At 37.0% G+C, this 19,019-nt stretch overlaps 1 protein-coding gene across 1 annotated transcript in view; it reads right to left on the bottom strand.

The window, feature by feature from the left end:
• LOC129264138 (uncharacterized) overlaps positions 1 to 17,383 on the bottom strand; it is a 31,717-nt gene extending 14,334 nt beyond the window's left edge. Inside the window, exons 1-9 of the mRNA XM_064102912.1 lie at positions 17,148 to 17,383; positions 13,726 to 13,807; positions 13,110 to 13,427; positions 12,119 to 12,284; positions 11,045 to 11,199; positions 9,593 to 9,675; positions 8,580 to 8,713; positions 7,815 to 7,908; positions 517 to 698 (exon numbers count right to left, since the gene is read on the bottom strand). Coding sequence (XP_063958982.1) covers positions 517 to 698; positions 7,815 to 7,908; positions 8,580 to 8,713; positions 9,593 to 9,675; positions 11,045 to 11,199; positions 12,119 to 12,284; positions 13,110 to 13,427; positions 13,726 to 13,807; positions 17,148 to 17,197 — 1,264 coding nt within the window. The 5' untranslated portion in view covers positions 17,198 to 17,383. The remainder of the gene's footprint in view (positions 1 to 516; positions 699 to 7,814; positions 7,909 to 8,579; positions 8,714 to 9,592; positions 9,676 to 11,044; positions 11,200 to 12,118; positions 12,285 to 13,109; positions 13,428 to 13,725; positions 13,808 to 17,147) is intronic.
• Positions 17,384 to 19,019: the final 1,636 nt, after the last annotated feature.

The following is a 19,019-nucleotide window of genomic DNA, read 5'->3' as shown; positions in this document are numbered from 1 at the left end:
AAATAATAATAATAGTAATAATAATAATAATAATAATAATATTAATTATAATAATAATAACAATAATAATAATAATAGGCATTTAGATAACGCCATCTATCTAAAAATATTCTATTCCGAAGCGCACAAGAAAAGAAAGAATGAGAAAGTTTGGATGAGTGTCAAAGTGCCAATAACTAATACTGTTAAAAAAGATAAGACTTCATTTTAGATTTGAAGGTCTAAATTCAACGGCAAATTATTCCAGAGAAAAGGTGCTGAGGCAGAGAAAGCTTGCGCACCATATGCTACACGTGTCTTGGGAGTCTTAAGAAGTTGCTGGTGTGCTGATCTTAGGCTACGAGCTGGTGTTATAAGGCATGACAAGGTCTTGTAGATATTATGGTGCCCTTCCATTTAACACTTTCCAAGTAAGAAGAAGTATTTTAAATTCTTTTCGCTTCCGGATTGGCAATGATTAAAAATTATTACTATATTAATAATCATGCAACAAGGCCAAGAACATGCGTTCCTTACCCTCTTTCTTTCTTGACACAGGAGTCGTTTCCTGCACACTGGACGCAGCTTTAGTGACTGCAGATTTTTTGTCTTTCTTCACAGTACTCTGTTTTGGGGGTCTTGAAAGACTGGTGTCGCACGTTCTGGATGTCTTGGCTGTCTCCGCATCCCTACACTCTGACACACCCCCTTCAGCTTTCCTGCACCATTCCCAATAAGAAATGGTTATCAGATTAATAATCACATTTACAAAGTTTAAAAAAAGAAATAAACATTTAAAAGGGCAGAAAATAAGATTACATCAAATAACCTGCGCCAAACAGTACCTGTGTAACCTTATAAAAATCAGGGTTCATATACACGAACATCAGTTAAAATCATAATAAGTTATCAGCGATATGGCAAAATCAATAGGGCATATAACAGATAGTCTTGATATTGCTCTCTGGCCAATACCTCAGAATTGCCCATTTTGCTTAAAAAAAAGGACTTCATACTGAATTACCAGATATGTGCTTACGCATTAGTTAACATAATAAGGATGACATTTAGAGTATTTCCTTAGTCTCAATGAATAACTGTAAATATTGTAATTTGATCTGATTCTTAATAAAAACATAAATACAAAAAAAAAGATTATCAGATTTAATGCAACAAATATGTGACCAACCACTGCCAAACCAACAATAATTCGCCAAAAGTTAATTCTAAAATTTTCATTGAGCTTGAAGAAACACATCCTTAGTTTTAAAATGATATATATATCTTGTCAAAATTGATAAACAATAACCTTCAAAAGTACTTGATTGAAAACAGAAGAAATTCAGCAAGAGCTTCAAACAAATAAGGAGAAAAACAAGGTTTTCAAGTTCATTCAAACAAGAACTGTGCACATTGTGCATTCTTGGTGAAACTTTTGAGCAGTTCGCCAAATATGGTGTCAAAGAAACTCTTTTATTTTCCATTCTATCAAATGTTACTACTTCAACTTTTGACAGTATTAAGAAGAAGAATTACTCTATCAGATAAGCAGATTTTCTAATATTTGTATTTTGAAGACCAAATTACTATTTTGGCTATTTACAAGAGATCTTTCCTTTGCGACTTATTGCCGGTCATATATGTTCATTATCAGGCCCATTGCATGGCAGTTACATTTACATTCTTATGTGTAACTATGTGTGCTTGTGTACATATTCTGTTTCACATAAATGTTTCTTCATTAATGACAGATGTTTTCATCTGATATGTTCATGTATTTTTTTTTATAATTTCCATAAAAAGTCATAAATAAAATACATGAAAATCATAAAAATATTTTCAATGGAGGATAGCCCATTTCAGTGATATTTACAAAATATCACTTCTTCCATGGGCCCTAATTAATAATAATAATAATAATAATAATGGATATTTAGAGGCACTGAAAACAAAAAGTACCATAGCGCTTACAATGTATGAATGATGATTTAACATTTGCAATAATAACCACAATATTCAAGATAAAAAGGGAAATTAATTATTGAGGAAAAGGGTATGTCTTAAGTGAAAATTTGAAGCCAAGAATACTGGAAGCATTTCTTATTAGAAGAGGGATGGCATTCCAAGTCTTGGCAGCTGCTACAGCAAAACGTTTTCCAGCAGAGGAGAGTTTAGACAAGGGAATGCAAAGTCTGCACGTGTCAGTGATTGAACGAAGACTACGAGAGGGTGTGTATACTTTGATGGTATTATTAAGATATTCAGGTGCCAATCGATTTAGAGTTTTGTATACATATAAACAGACTTTAAACTGAATACGTTGGAATAGAGGTAGCCAGTGGAGTTCCTTAAGAAGGGGAGTAGTATTAAACGAAAATAACTCAAAAAGATATAAGATTGGAAAATAAAACAAAGCATGAAACACAAAACAATAATTGAATTAGTAGTGAACAAAAATAAGATAAATAAAAGAAAACCTAGCTAACTCAAAATCATGTATAATGCAACCAATAATCAAGATTGATAGAGATAACTTCGAACGTTTGATATAAAGGACTGTATTGTTAAAGAAAGATTGATAATATGGGATGGTAGTTTGTTTGTTGTACAATGAAGCCCCCCCATATAGAAATGTCCTTTTACAACTATTTGTTTTTGGTTTTGGAAGACAGGTTAGTGTAGAAGTACAAAGAGAATATTGATGAGATTTAATAGGTATTGATATTTTCATGTATTCCGGAGCAAGATTACATAAAACTTTATACATCATTATATACATATGCTTACGATGACGAATCTCTATTTTTTCCATTTCAAAATTTTGTGAATATGAGAAGTAGAAACATGCAAATAAGGATTAATTCTTAAGATCATTCTGCCAGCACGGTTCTGTAGTAGACCCAGATGTTTCTGAGATGCAGACTGCCATATAACATCTGCATAGTCAAAATGTGGGAGGATGACGGAGGAATAAATAATTTTCAGACTGGATCGATTTACAAAATGCCTTAACCATCCAAGATAGCTTATCATTTTGCCTATTTTCTTTACCGTAAAATCCAAATGAGTATTCCATATAAGTTCTTGATAAATATAAACTCCTAAATATTTGAAATTCTCAAAATTTTGAACATTCTCCTTACCAGGGGTGATATTCACTCTTGAAAAAAAAATAGACATACTTAAGCGAGGGAGCGGAGCGACCGAGGGGGGGAGGGTGTTGGAGGGGGGTATCCCCCCTCCCAAGGAAGGGACTTTAAATGGTGCAATTTTGTGCATAGCTGGAGGGGAAATTTGGGCATCTAGAGTCTATAACAAAAAAATCACAGGATCTAGATCTAGACTATAGTATAACAAAAAATCACAGATCCAACAGAGAGAGATTCACAGTCCGTCCGCAAGCCCCTGTGTTAATGAGCAAATGAGCAAGATTTATCCAAGTCCTCTCGTGGCTGAATTCATGTCCCTGCAAAATCTCGTGAATTGTGAGACTTTCTTTCTCAAAGAATTTAACCACTTTCTCCTTGAGTAATATTGATTATTTTTGTACCATGGGCAAGAGTAAATGTTACTCATTTATATTGGTCATTTCTTTTGAATGAAATATTTTGATAAATAAGTGAATTTTTTACCTGAAAAGATGCATCAAACAGAATTTTCTTCCTCTGTTTTCACTTGCAAATTGTGCAACATTTTGTGTTTTAGGCACCAACATTATTTATATCATCAGAAAGCTCAAGCTCTATACTTTCTTACAATGTCACTCTTGATATGTGGCATCTTTTAGATGGGTCAGCAGCCAGCTTTTTCCATCAAGATGCAAGACAAGATTTCTGAAATTTCTGAGTAACATAAAATCAAGAGTTCTGATTGGCTGAATACTATTTTCAATACAAACAGGCGCGGGTAATTTGAAGAGATTACCACATGGTGAGTGTGACCTCGCAGAGGCCCAGTGTGGGGAACATTGGAATTTGCGTAGGTGTGTGGTCTCTATGACCAATCAGAGCGCAGTATTCTTGTTTTTGAGCTGCAAAATGTACTTGGCCTATGAAAAGCTGGCTGCTGACCCATCTAAAATACATCTTCTTATAAAAATCATATCATATTAAAGCTTAGACCTTCAGCTTTATCATGATCTAAAAATCATTTGTGCCCAAACAGAAATTAAGTGTGAAAACAAAAACTTTTGTTGCATGAAAAAAATATTTTGTTTCATGTTTTAGATCAAAAGTTTTTCCTATATTACAACATTTTTCTAAAAATCCAAACACATGACCTGAAAGAATGATTCTTCTTCTTTATAAAGATACCAAAAACATGAAATTTGGTCAATATTTAGAGCAGCAATGGCCGAATAAAAAGAGGTGTTTTGGTTCGCACCAAGCTCATTAACTATGCAAAAACCCTCTAGTCATGAATATCACTTGGATAAAAGAAGCTACTTTTTCAGGGCTTGCGGACTGACTGTTCACTGTAGATCTATCCAATTTGGCGAAATAATAATCCAAAAAGAAAATTAGTGCTGAAGAAATCCAGAACAAAAAGTCCATCAATGAGGTGAATTCTGTCACAAGTTGGTAACAGTCATGACAATTTGCATGATCCTCCTTTGTAAGTGTTCGTGAATACGAAGACGATGCTAAAATTAAAAGTAAAAAATAACTCGCGAAGGTCAAAGCTCAGCTAGCTCAGTCGTCGTAAACAAGAGTACAATTCATTTGAATGTCAATATCCATGACCCAGATCACAATAAATAAGGAAAGTTTGATGCCTGCAACTGCCCAAATTCCCCTTGAAAGAAAACTCACAAGGTTACCAATCAACAATATTCGTATCGCGACCCGCGAACGAACATTTGTACACACCAAGATGCTAGCTGCGCTATACACGCCCGCTAGAGCCCGGCAACAGCGGCCCGGGTATGCAGCTAGCTCAGCTCAGGGGTCCGGTCGGAATCATTGCGGTGCTGAAATTACCAATTATTAGAGCCACGCGGTGCAATATGTATGTTAGCGCTAAAAATACCAAATCAGAGAAAAAATCTGAAAAAAGCTTGGATTTTCAAAATTGGGCAAAAATGAAGGAAAAAATCATATGCCTAGCTGGAAAAAAAAATCGGAAATTCGATTTAAATCGTAGGAATATCACCCCTGCATTACAAAGATTTATATTTATCAATTGTCGTAGTTTGTAGGCTTCTAATTTTTCAAGAGTATAGTTTTTGTTGTCTTCCAACTACTTGTTGACACAGTGAATAAAAACCAAAGAAATGCCTGCTACAATGACACTATATTGAAAATAGGCATTTATATAGCACCATCTATCTAGAAATAATCGATTCCAAGGTGCACTACTACTACTACTACTACCCCTGGCTTTAGCTCGAGCTGCCTTCCAGCGCTCAGTGCATTCAAGGAATTAATCCTGCTGGGTACCCATTCACCCGACCTGATTTGAGTGCAGCACAATGTGGGTAAATTTCTTGATGACGGAAAACATGCCATGACTTGGATTTGAACCCATGTCCCTCTGATTCATAACCACTAGACTAGTGCTTCTCAACCTTTTTTTACTCGAGGACCACTTTGACGCTCAGATTTTTTTCGAGGCCCGCCTAGCAAACTTAAAAAAAAAGGATATGACTAATTGTCTCGACTCAAAGATTGTCTCGACAATTATAAAGAGCATATTAGTGCGTAACTTTATGATCTTCTGCTGCAGTGGCGTAATGAGCCAAATAATTGAGGGGGCTTGATATTGCGTACAATTGATAAAATGTTGCGAGCGAGCATTGCAAGCAAGCAAGCAAAAATTTCGACATTTTTATTACCAAAATCCAAGTTTGTGATAGATTTTAACACATTATTAAAAAAATTAATATAATATTTCTCCCTTATCCCTTTTCTTTTCTTTTCTTTCCTATTCTCTTTTTTTTTCTTGGTCATGAAATATTTGGGGCCAAGAGCCCCCCCTCTCTGTACGCAAGTGTTCTGCTGTGAATTAAATCTAGCCTTTTTCCTCTCGAAACACTCTTTTGACTTTCCTGCACTCTTTGGATGTTTTATGTTTAGGTGTCTCTGAAGCTCTGACGGTTTAAGCGCCTTTTTCTTATTTGACAAAACTTCAGCACATTCGACACACATTGCTTTTGGTTTTGCATCACTGCGCAGAATATGATAAATCCAAATTTAATGTATTCAGGGTCATATTTTCTTAGTTACCTTCTGAGACCTTTCAACAGTAGATTTGTTTCCTCCCTCACCCTTTCGCTTTAAAACACGGTTCATTTTGATGAAAGCATGTTTCGTGAAATTTGAAAATAAAGCTCTTAAGCACATTCGAAGCAATCAGTTTGAGAAATAAATGCATTTGCAAAGGTCCGGTGAATGGGCGATAATTAACTACACACACAGTATGCATGCAAATGAGGCCTGATGTTCACATCAAAGTTAAATCGAAACCATCATACAATGTGTATGTATCAGGGATGCCACTAGGTGTCCTCCAAAAATACTGAAACTTATCGCGGGCCGGGATAGTGTCCAAGAATTTTTTTTTTTAGGGGGGTCAACCTTTAATTTTGGGATGGACACATGTCACAGGTAAAAAATTGGACAAGCAAAAAAAAAAAAAAAAAAATTAGGAGGGGGGGGTCCGCCCCCACCTCAAATTTAGGGGAGGGGGGGGGACCAAGTGGCTTCTTACCTTGTTGTGATCGATGACTGAAGTCAATTAGGTTTGAAAAACTGACGGTAGTTAGTTGTGTGTTTCTCATAGAACGCTAGACCAAAAGCTTCAGTCTCTGTATTTTGGTTGTTCAGCTGAACCGCGTTGGCTCCACTCACCAATACATAGACTGAAGAGTTGTTGGCCCGTACATAAAGACAACCTATCAGCTAACCCAGGGAGCTCCGGCCCGCTTTCCGGGCCCGAGCTCCCTGGGTTCCGTATCAGCATGCAGCAGTAATGTTAGATCTAACATTCGGCGGAAACCCGATTTTCGGATCGTTTTTGGTACATAAAATGTAACATTATAAAAAAATAATTACATCCAAACTTACGAGAAAATATATAAAATTCAGAAACATCGTACCTTAGACCGCAGTTACCGCTAATTCCTTTCAAATGATGATCAAAACTTAGTCATCCTCGATTCCTTCGTTGGTCATCGTAAGTTGCCATCTTGGATGACGTCATCATCTGTACAGACGTATTTACCAGTCGCTAATATAACGCGATTCATGCCGCTACTTTGCGCTTGTCTATGTGCATGCGTTCGGAACTTGTCGCTCGCATTGATTGGCCAGGATATCGATAATTCTAATCAGAAAGCCTTGATAAAAGCATAACTCAATGAACGTAGTAGGCAGTGCGCGCGTTTATAAATTATGTACTGTATAAAAGCAAATATCTCGGGGAAATATCTCTCACTCGGTCTATCGACATGCATCGCAATCGGGAGAGATAGGGCGAAAAAAAGGAGGACTTTCCGTTTTTTTTAATACACAGAAAACGGAAATACGGAAATAAGACAGATAGCAGGAAAAAAGCCGGAATTCCGTATAAATACGGAAAAGTGGCATCTCTGATGTATATCACAACATGCTACCTCTAGGCGTGCCTTTAGCTTTGTTTGACCCATGGAGACCGATCAAACATACCATTTTTGGACATTAAATAGAACATGTTAAATATACCATGATTCCCCCCCTATTTTTTTTCTTCTCTTGAACTTCTCGCGGCCCACCTGAGAGAGCTTCGCGGCCCACCGGTTGAGAAGCACTGCACTAGACCACGATGTGGGGCATCGTGGGGTTGCGATTGACACTCACCCTCCTGACTGCTCCAATGCTTCTTGCTTTAAACAGGCTTTCCAATGTCCTGGGAATCCTTTCCGAAAACGATGAACTAACTTCTTGGAAAATCCTACATTTGACAGTGAGGGAAACAGATGCCCTTCATGATCTTTATCTTACTATAAACAGTTGGTGAGCTTCAAATACCACTCTATAAATTTAATAAAAAGCTCAGAGGAAGGAGGGGGCATATTGCAATCCATGTACAAACTTACTGATTGAAAGAAAATTAACTTTAAATATATAATATCCATTTTAAAAAAAAAACTTTTGAGACAGTAAAAGTTAATGCCAAAATTTATTTTGATAAGTAGGTAAAATCAAATGAATGCAACAGTGAAAATTTATTTGAAATTACAAGAAAAATAAGAGCATTCTATAGTTTTTCCAAATTTCATAAAAAGATATATATCTATATATATATATAAAACAAAGGCGGTAGAAAAAGGGTGATCCGATGCTATCATGGAGGTAGAAAATGTTCACTATTCATTAGGTATTTCCTTGATGGAAATGGAATTTCAAAATATTTCAATATTTATAGATCTATTTCAGCAAAATAACTTTAAACAAATGGTGATTTTAAGGAGAGATAACTCTAATTTACATTAATGGAGACTGCATTTGAACTTTCACTGCTTGTCACAATTTATTCATTCCATTTATTCAAATAAATACAATATTGGAATAAACTACAGTAGAGTATAAATTTGTAGGAAAAAAAAATGGCAGAAAAACTACCTTGATCCAATGCTAAGAGTTTATTGAAGTTTCCATGGAGACGGTATTGTGATCCTGAGGACGTTTCCACAAGGCAGGGGGAAACCCGTTTCACGATAGCTGTACTGTGCCAAAATGAGCCTTCTGGGTCCTCTCTGTGTCATGAAAGAGAAGGGGAATCATTTATTGAATTTTCTTTTTTCAGCATAAGAATGATACACAAATTAAAAATAACCATTGAAAACTTGTGAGAAGCAGTTCCCAGAAAATAAAGATAAAACACATAATAGCATTTGGAATATTTCACCTTTCCAGTCGAACTGTTGGACTCTTTTTATTGGTTGTTATGCTATTTCAGAGACAGAGACCTCACTGTGTAGTCCCCGCCGGGGTTAATGTTTAACTTTTAAAAGAAAGTTAAAATCTTTCTTACTGAAATCCTATAATCACGTCTAAAAAATACATCACAGATTTTTAATCTTTATTCACCGTTCCTTTTCACTCATGCGCTACTTTGCTTCTGTTTGTCTACACTCCTCTCTCTGTAGTTCATATGCAGTTCTCACATTCATTCCTCACCCCCCTTCCTCCCTCTCTCTCATTCATCCGCTTTCTTTCTATACTGTTTCTCATTCCTGAGTTTTTTGCGTAATTTTCGTATATAATGGTTATTTAATATTTTCTTTTAATGATGTCTCCTGTTGGTAATCATGGTTTATATTTTGATTTGTATATATAAAATTTATTTCTCGCTTGTCATATTTTGAGGAGCCCACAATAAACAAGCTTTGCTTTTTAGTGGGATCCTCCATTTTCACAAATTATAAATCACAAATCCCTTAATTAAACATGATTATTTTGTATGTAACTTTCTTATAACATGTCTTTTTCAAGTTGATTTTATGACCTTGGTATATCTTTTTATGATGTTGACTTGTTATGATTGTATTTATTTGATTTATATTTTGTTGAAAATGAAATGAAATGAAAAAATGTTTAGGATTATGAACAATCTTGAAACTGGTGCTACTCACAATCTATGCCCTTCAACTGCTATATGCTTGAATCCTGACCCAATCCATTTTATGATCCACTGGTCAAGGTCTGTAACTGACTTCTGATCACAATATCAAAGGGGAAGAAGAAAAAGAACATGTGCACATATTCAAACATTATAGGTCAACTTCAACACAGGTTTTGATATTGTAGAAGATAAACAACGTTGATTTTCAATACATACAGCTTCTGTCAAGTGGAATCAAAGGCGAAGAATGCAACTGGCACAGCGCAGTTTGGCATGGACAAGGATGTAGGCTGACACATTGACGATATAGAATCAGTTTTCATATCACTGTTAAGTTTAGTCAACCCTTTTCAAATGTTTTTCTGCAGAAACATCTGTCAACACACCACATTTTTCCCACACATTTCAGGTTTGTGATTTGAAACATTTTACTTTCACTTTTGACTAAACGCAACCGTGTTTCTGCAGAAACGTCTTTCAAAGACACGTTTTCAATCCTGATTCTACGGTGAAAAAGTGCCCCTGTGCTGCCCTCATGAGTCCCCTATTACTAACAGTTTTTCTACAGCAATATTTCAACAACAACAACAACAAATGCCTTGCACTTCTGAGGGATATCGTCAGGACTGTTGCAGACAAAATAAATCCAGTGATTCTGGAAGACGTCTGAGGTTAATCTCTCTTGAAATGGTCACAAATCTCAGATAAGGAAAATATGAATACATGAAGAGATTCGGTCACAACAAGAACCACAATGTACATGTACAAGTGTGGCTGGATGCTGGCTGTGAGGATGGCAACACCCTTTCTTGTAATGTGTGAATCTCTTTCATATTTGCGCAGAGATTTGTCATCATTGATTATGTGACCAAAGTAATATAATTTAAAGCAATCTATCCCATAAGTATTTCCCACTCTCCACAAGTATCGGCCACACAGAAACATTGTTAGCCCTAGCAATGCCCTCACAACTGGCAATGTTACAGCAATACTCATGTCACAACTGTGCATTATTGGATAAATGTTTGACATCACAATCCAAAAGATGTGACTGGGCCTACTGGTTGGGCTCTGCTAGCGCTAACAGCATTTTTGTGCAGCCGGTATAGGGTTTTAAGTGTCAATTCTTATAGTTTTCTCTATAGATATTCCAAAATAGAGGTATACTGTAAGTATATTACGATCAATATATCAGGCTTTCAGAAACAATCCAAAGCTTACTTATGTGGGAATGTTGTGGTCTAGTGGTTTTGATCTTTGTCTTTCAAAATGTTTTTCATTCAGCATGACAATTACCCACATTGTGCTGCACTCAACCCAGGTGAGGTGAAAGGGTACCAGGCAAGATTAGTTCGTTGAAGTTGAATACAGACTTGGAAATGGCAGCTCCAGCTAAAGCTGGGTGTAGTAATAGATGGCGCTATATATTATCATCATCATTATAATTATCATTATTACTCACTTTGCCTTTCCTGACTACATCATCACAGCTACCACTGTTACTATGCTCGACATCACTGCTAGACTTGTCAGTTTTGTCTTTAATCCTCTGTGATTTTCTCCTTTCTCCTGGGTTTGAGATGCTTTTCGCTTCAATGACTTGTTTATCGCATGAATCTGAAAAGGAAGACAGATCATAAATAAGCATTACTTTTTTAAATTGCTTTTCAAGCTAGAAATTTTTAATTTTCAATTCAGTGATTTTGAAACTGCCTCCAAACAAACCTAGCTCAAATTCTTTAATCCCCAGTGATTTTCTCCTTTCTCTTGAATTTGAGATGGGCCTGTTCCAGTGACAGGTTCATCGCATGAGTGTGAGGAGGACTGGAGAGTACAAATATATATGTAAATTCTAAAATGCATGATAGTCATACTACGATCTGATTTTCAATTCTATGATTATGAAATCGCCCCCCAAATATCAATGCACCGTATTATATACCCAGGCATTTCATTTAAGAGTACTCTACTGGTCTGTGCAATAACCACATCTTATCTCTATTGAAGGGTGCGATGACATTTCCTTAAATTCATAGAACTCTAATGCTATTACATCTTTTTTTTGCAGATACTTCATTGACCAATGACATATGGCCATGTGTCTTGAACTCGCCCCACAAAAAGGTGGTTTTGATTTGGTTTTAACATACGATGTCTCAGTTGAATAGAAAGATAATGTCATGAAGCTGGTATCATTTTACAGCTAAATATATACTATATCATGTCTGAAAAAATGAGCGCAATAGCGCATACATTCACGACACCGCGAATGTCATATAATATAAGGGGCCTGTTGCAGAATGAGTTGGGTTTAAATGCAATTCACAATAGCATGCTATTATTGGTTTAGAATCTAGTTTTGTATGATTTTTGGAGTTGTGTTTAATTGCAATCTTTCTGCAGTGAGCCCTAGATCTCACTCATTTTCTACTTGATTGTTACTACAATGCCTTTTTTTACCCCGAAGGGTTATGAACATTTGGACTTTGAACTGGGCCACAAATCCAAGTGCAGATCTATTTACAGCACCACTTACCCAAGCCTTTCATTTCAGTATCATCTTCTTCTCCCATCTGTTCAGTCCTTTTTTCATTGTTTTCACTCTCATGAAGTGAAACGTTCTCCTCTTCATCATCGGCTCCTGGCGATGGCACCCCTGCTTCAAGCTCTGCAGGAGACTCTACTTCCTGAAAACATTCAGGCTGCAAAGAAAACAAAAACAAAACAGACAAATTTATAAGGAGGTTCAGGGCCATTTTACCCCCCCCCCCCCCCGAAATGTTCAAAACTCAAAAGAGCCCTGGAAAATCCCTTTTCACTGCGGGTTGGGAAGTAGGTTCCAAACCCCCCCCCCAAAAAAAAAATATATATATATAAAAATACAAACAAACACAGGTAGACTAGACCACGCAAAAAAATTATTCTAAATAATTCCGGGGATAAACTATTAGGGCTCCGAAAAATAGGGCTCCCTCTTGAGACAACTACAAATTTCCAAAGAAAAAAAATATATCGCTTCTGTCAACATAAACAAATCTTGACAAATGTTTGCCTATTTTTGCTAACCAAAATAAATATATATTCCAGTAATTACAAACTTACAAAGCAGTTTACAGTTGACTCTGGAAATTTCCAGGGGCTCCTTTTTAGTTTTCCAGGGGACTGTAGCAGAAAAAGTTGTGTTTAAACGCAACTAAAACATCAAATACAAGTCCCTAATATAACAGACCCTTGGGCTGTTAGGGGCATTTCAGGGGCCAATTAGCCCTGAGCCCCTGTGAAAATTTTACACTGGAGTAGACAATGACAACTTGGACACTTTTCATTACCAACATATTCCAACAAATAAATATATTGGCCAAAAAGGAAAATTTTGGAGAGATATACTTTAAACAATTTTGAAAGCTTGACAACAATAGATACACACAAGTCAGCAACTTCAATGGTAAAGAAATTAAGCAAAGAGCAAAGCGAACTTCATCTTAGAAAAGAAAACGCTAACAATAAAATATGTGAACATTACACACCTGGGGTAAACCACTCTTTTCCAAGTCATGCTGCTCTCCAACCTGAATACGGTCAGAATCAGAAGACAATCGCTTCTCAATAGGACTGGCAGTTTCATGCCTTTTCTTGCATTGCGAGACCCCAGCCGTCGACTGCATCTGTTGGACAAGCTGCGCGACAGGAGACATGACAAAAGCACCCACCGACACCGGAACCGGCTTCTTGATCTTGTACACGGGGGACGTCAACGGAACCTTGAAGGACCCAGGTGCGCTGCCCGAGAAGGAACTGTCGGCGTTGCGTTTTGAAGGAACAGAAGAGGCATTTTGGTCAATCACCTGGCGTGCCGAAAGAAAAGTGAGAAAGCACAGGATCCATGAACAGAACACAACAAATGATTTTGAACTTTCCTAATTCTATGAAAATATGAACTTCATTAATAAGAAATTTGCAAAAAAATTGTATTTTTCAGACATCAGTTTACTTAGGTAAAATTGAGTAAAAATAAGATGCTTGATAAAATGACACAAATCGATCTAAATCTATAAGTGAAACTGAAATACCTACAGGTACGTTTCTTCCTGCTTGCATAGAAACATAGAGGGCATTGTTTATGGAAATAGGACTTTCACCTACCTTTGCAAGAGGGCTTTGCCTGTAGAGTTCCTCAAAGTGATCAATGTAATGCTGATACTTGGGTACAGGTCGCCTGATGCCGCTATTACAAAAATAAAAGGTAATAAAACATGAATGAAGATCCTGTTTGCTACAAAAAAATCAACATGCTTGATATTTTCTTGTCTTGGACTTAGGTGTATCAAGAGCAGTTCACACACGAGAACGAATGGGAAGCAAAATAGTTACTGATGTACCCTAACAGTATTGTGCAAATGTGGCAAAAAAAGTATTAGAAATCAACAAGGAGTCATCAAATTACCGGTATTACAACAAAGTTGGCATACTAAGTAGGCACATCCTGCTCATGACTATAAAGAAGAGCTAATAAATCCAGCTGTTAAACAAGCATCACAAACTCATCATTTTACAAGCAAATATAAAGGAGAAGTTCACCGACATAACTTTATTGTAAAAAATAGAAGAAAAATAAAAAATATTGGCGAAGGTTTGAGAAAATAATCCATCAAAGAATAAAAAGTTATTAGAATTTTAAGTATTTGATTTGTGACATCATATGCAAGCAGCTTTCCTACATAATCATATGGTTAAAAAATCATGAAATATGATATTTGTTGGCCAATGCAAGCATTTTACGATTCATGATATTTGTCGGCCGATGGAAGTTATTTCTGTCAATTTAAATTGGCACTGCTCATGATATTGTTGCCCTCTCTTATACGCGTCTTGTAGCTAGGCTACGATAACAAAGATGGCAAGATGGCGACAATAATATCTGTGAGTATCTGCTCATCTTCTTACATGTACATGATTTTTCTTAATTTTTATATTATTTTTCATGTAAAAAGAAGTTTATTAGTTCTTAATGGGAGGAAATAAAGTTGTTTTCCATTTACATAAGTTTGTGATAAGTTAAAGAAATCAAGTATTTTGGAGCAACATTGTTGTCTCCAAAATACTCGGTGTGTGTGGGCCTATGGCCATCCCGTCCCAGGCTTCATGGAGAGTAAGCCTATGTCAGTAAAACTACTCTCCAGAAGCCTCCAGGCTACTGTAGCTCCTTGGAGATTAAGCACGTCAGTGACACTAATCTCCAGCTCCAGGAGACTCCTGTCTGGCTACTCGCGCCGCTCGGCCCGGTAAACAAAATTTTGGCTTACAATTGTGCAAATTCTACCTCAAGCGATGTTCATGCAGGCTCTACTCCACTTCACTACCGCTACACTACGCTCCACCTACCCGAACATCGAGCCCGTGAACTCGCTCTGATATTCCGAGTGACAAAGGTGGGATTTTATGGGGGGAAAATATAAAATTCATGCAACATCACGATCTTTAAGAATGATTAAAACTAATATTCTTAATTTACACAAAGTTTCAGGAATAACCGTCGTTTCTGGAGATTTCCTTAACAATTTCTGACATTTCACTATAATCCCCATTCACCGACGGTAGTACGTTAGTGTGAGCTCGCATGTGTTATCACGGTCATCAATTCGGTCGACTAGTACTATCCAGACTTCAATATTTTTTTTAAAATCAAATTTACAGTCTTAAGGATTTAGATACTACCTAAATAATGTCTTGAGAATGTGAAGAATCAAGAAATTTGAAAAAATAGATTAAAATGAGATAAAATAGTACTTAACCGATGTTTACTTGTCTTGGTCTCAAGAATCACCCCCAAAATGGCAGCCAAAATATGAAGTATTTACCAACGAACGGAGAGGGCATCAATAATTTACGAATGTGATATCTATTTCGCTTTCAATATCATACGATCTGCTCCACATGCGAGCTAAACCGCTACGATCACAGGTAGCAGACGACATTCGATATACTGGAAATGACCCCCTCATCCTCTTTCCCTCACACTCCCTGCCCTCCTCCTCTGCTTCCTCTCTGACATGTCACTGCCTAAGATACATCTTAAAAATCCACCTATGTCGACAGCACCATCAAGAAAGGACCTGAACTCTGCGGCTTGCCGCCGATCTCCGAAGACCGGAGGAAGGAAATATACAAGTACAAGTATATCGAGACATTAAAAAGTTAATAAGGATAATGACGTCATTCAAGATGGCGACTTGCAAGAAAAGCCGTCAGCTTAGGTGAAAATGTCTTAGATGAAAGATTTCTCAATCATCCAGAGGATTTTTTTTCAATTACTCCGGTCCAAGGTACGCAATAAGTCTTAAATTATTTATATTTCCCTGCTAATGGAAACCATGAAACTGTAAATTTCGCTTAAAAAGACAGTCTTAAATTGCAACCTATAAAACGTTAGTTCACTATAACTATACGTTGTCTATAGGTACGGGCCAACAACTCTTCAGTCTATGTATTCGTGAGTGGAGCCAACGTAGTTTAGCGCAGCGTACCTCGGGGGAAGTTCGTGCAGGCTCCACTCCACTTCACTACCGCTACACTACGCTCCACCTACCTGAACTTCAGGACGCGTCGGACGGTGAACTCGATCGGATATTCCGAGTGACAAAGGTGGGATGGAAATGTTATTTATTGTAAAAATTATAGAAAAAAATATAACGAGAAAGTAAAATAGCTTAATTTCTTACTCTTCACCCGTATTTCACTCTGTGTCCATCTTCCGGTTATCCTCAAAATTGGTGATTTGTATCTTTTTCCTCACACGTATTATTATTCACCGTCCCGAAGTTCGGGCAAGTCTCTTCCGTCTTTTCACAATATTTTTCTAATTTTTTTGATGAATTCTTGTTTAAAAATAACAACGAGAGCGTAGAAATGTCGGAAATGAAGTTTTATCCCATGACCATGACCCATGTCCATGATGTAGGATGGGGGATCGGGTGTCCGGACACTTTATATTTTTGAAGCCTTCTTTTTTGTCGTAAGATTAGGCCTAGGCCTACACTAAAAATATGAATTCAATAGTTGTTTTGTAATCATCTTATATTTTGTTCTCTATAATATTTCCTTACATTTTGTACTAAAAATTGATGACACTTCGCTTGTAATTTTTTCCAAATGACTTTCTAAAATTGATCGTCCGGACACACAACCTGTCCGGACACACAACAACTGGGTAGGCCTAGGCCGGGCCTAGGCTATACATTTTTTTTAGAGCTAGATGATCTTTTACTTTTTAGAAGTAGAAATCTCGGGGGTGAAAGTTTCAGGTTTTGGGGTCCTTCGTGTAGGTGAATTAATAGGAAGGACTCCCTGGCTTCATTGAGAGTAAGCCTACGTTAGTAAATGATTTTTACTCTCAAGAAGCCGCCTGGCTACCCAGCCCCGGCCCCAGGGAGCTCCGGCCCGCGAAGCGAAGAGGGCCGGAGCTACCTTTGGTTAGAACATCGCTTGAGGTACCGGTACCGTACCGGGTACCGGTATGCAAATTCATGATTGAATGTGTGAACTGAAGAAAATGAGATCATGCTTACCATTCTTTGCGACCGTCCACAACTTTTTCAGAGTCCTGTGTTGGGTTCATTTTCTCAACTACATATCAGTCAACTTTTGGCATTTGCGCTGACTGAACCAAACACCTTCGGCTAGGAAAAAAACGTTCAATCTTCTTCTCAACCTTTTAGGTTTTTATTCGTTGAATATTATCACGTCCATTTTTTTTTTCAAATTGTACGCGCGATGTGTACGGTATGGTGGCTTTGAACGTCTCCGGTAAAAGAAAAATGCTTTGCTCGGCCGGCCGGCGCATGGCAGCGATCCTGGAGACGGGGTTACTTACTAATGACCCTGCAGGAAGCGGGGTGCTGGGGGCGGGAGAAAGAAAGCTAGAGGAACGAAGTGGGGGATGAATAAATTATTGTTTATTGTATTGTATTATGTTATATTATTATTATTATTATATTAGAAATATTTCTTTCATAACTTTATGAAACATAATTTGCTTAGGGCCTATATCATATATGTGTTAACCAATCATCATGAGATATAATCCTGTTGTATTATCCCGTTTTCAAGTCAATATACACCAAATATTATTTCCTCGCACTTAGAGTTATTATTGTTTCATATAGTGACATTATATGCCTCGTTTTCATGACATAGGGAAAAGTGTGGTAAAACAGATTGGGTAAGACGAACCCACCCCATATCTCCGTGAATCGCCGGCCCCACTGTGGCGCCAATGAGTGGCTCACTAATTTATTCATCATCCCAGTATGAGTTGCCAAAGGGATTTCTACATCAAGTATCATGTATCAAGTGCCTAAATGACATCATTGCGTAATTCGTCTTTAAAAAAGATGGATCTGACAAAAATTTCATCTTTAAGAGAGAAAATATGTCGTTTGTATAGTGAAAAACGCAAAATGAGGGGTACTTGAAGTTATTTTAGAGTCTATATATAGAACTGATAAGGGTTATTTTTTTGAAGAATTTGCCATCATCCCCTTTAAAGATTTTTGGTGATTATGTTATAAAGCATGAATGTATTGAGTGATGTATGAATTTGTGTATGTTTCGTTAGGGGTCACTGGCGCGTGTCATATCCAAAATGTACCAGTGGGGTATAAGAAGGACTTTGGTCTCGTGGCAAAACGGACCCATGGTAAAAACATACCATATGGGTCCGTTTTGCCCCTGTAATAGAATTAACAAGTGGAATGCCTCTGGCCGTCTCACCTGCATCACGCGATTCAATATAGCAGCAGTGCTGATTTTGAAAACTACTATAACTCGCACAAGATGTTCAGTGATACTTGGTTACTCTTATTTCCACGTTTTATGAACTAGACCAATACACTTATAGAGATATGATGGCAATTCAACAAATACCCCCAACGTGGCCAAAGTTCTTTGACCTTACATGACCTTTGACCTTGATCATGTGACCTGAACTCGCATAGGATGTTCAGTGATACTTGATTACTATTATGTCCAAGTTTTATGAACTAGACCAACACACTTTCAAATTTATGGCTGTAATTCAACAAATACCCCAATTTGGCCAAAGTTCATTGACCCTAAATGACCTTTGACCTTGATCATGTGACCTGAAACTTGCACAGGATGTTCAGTAATACTTGATTACTATTACGTCCAATTTTCATGAATCAGATCCATAAACTTTCAAAGTTGTGATGGTAATTCATTTCATTTCATTTCATTTCATTTATTTTTCCATTTCCAACAATCATTTACAATCATTTACAATAAGTTTTGTTACATACATCTTGATATAATCAATCAAATAAAGAAACTTATTATATGTAATAATTAAGATAACAGGTCGGAAACGGAGGAGGCTGCTAAAAAAGCGAAGCTTGTAGAATGCAGCCTCCTATTACATA

This window comes from Lytechinus pictus, chromosome 7, assembly GCF_037042905.1.
Source record: "Lytechinus pictus isolate F3 Inbred chromosome 7, Lp3.0, whole genome shotgun sequence".
NCBI classification, from domain to species: domain Eukaryota; kingdom Metazoa; phylum Echinodermata; class Echinoidea; order Temnopleuroida; family Toxopneustidae; genus Lytechinus; species Lytechinus pictus.
Note: the sequence above shows the minus strand (reverse complement) of the source record. Positions and strands in the feature narration are given on the sequence as shown.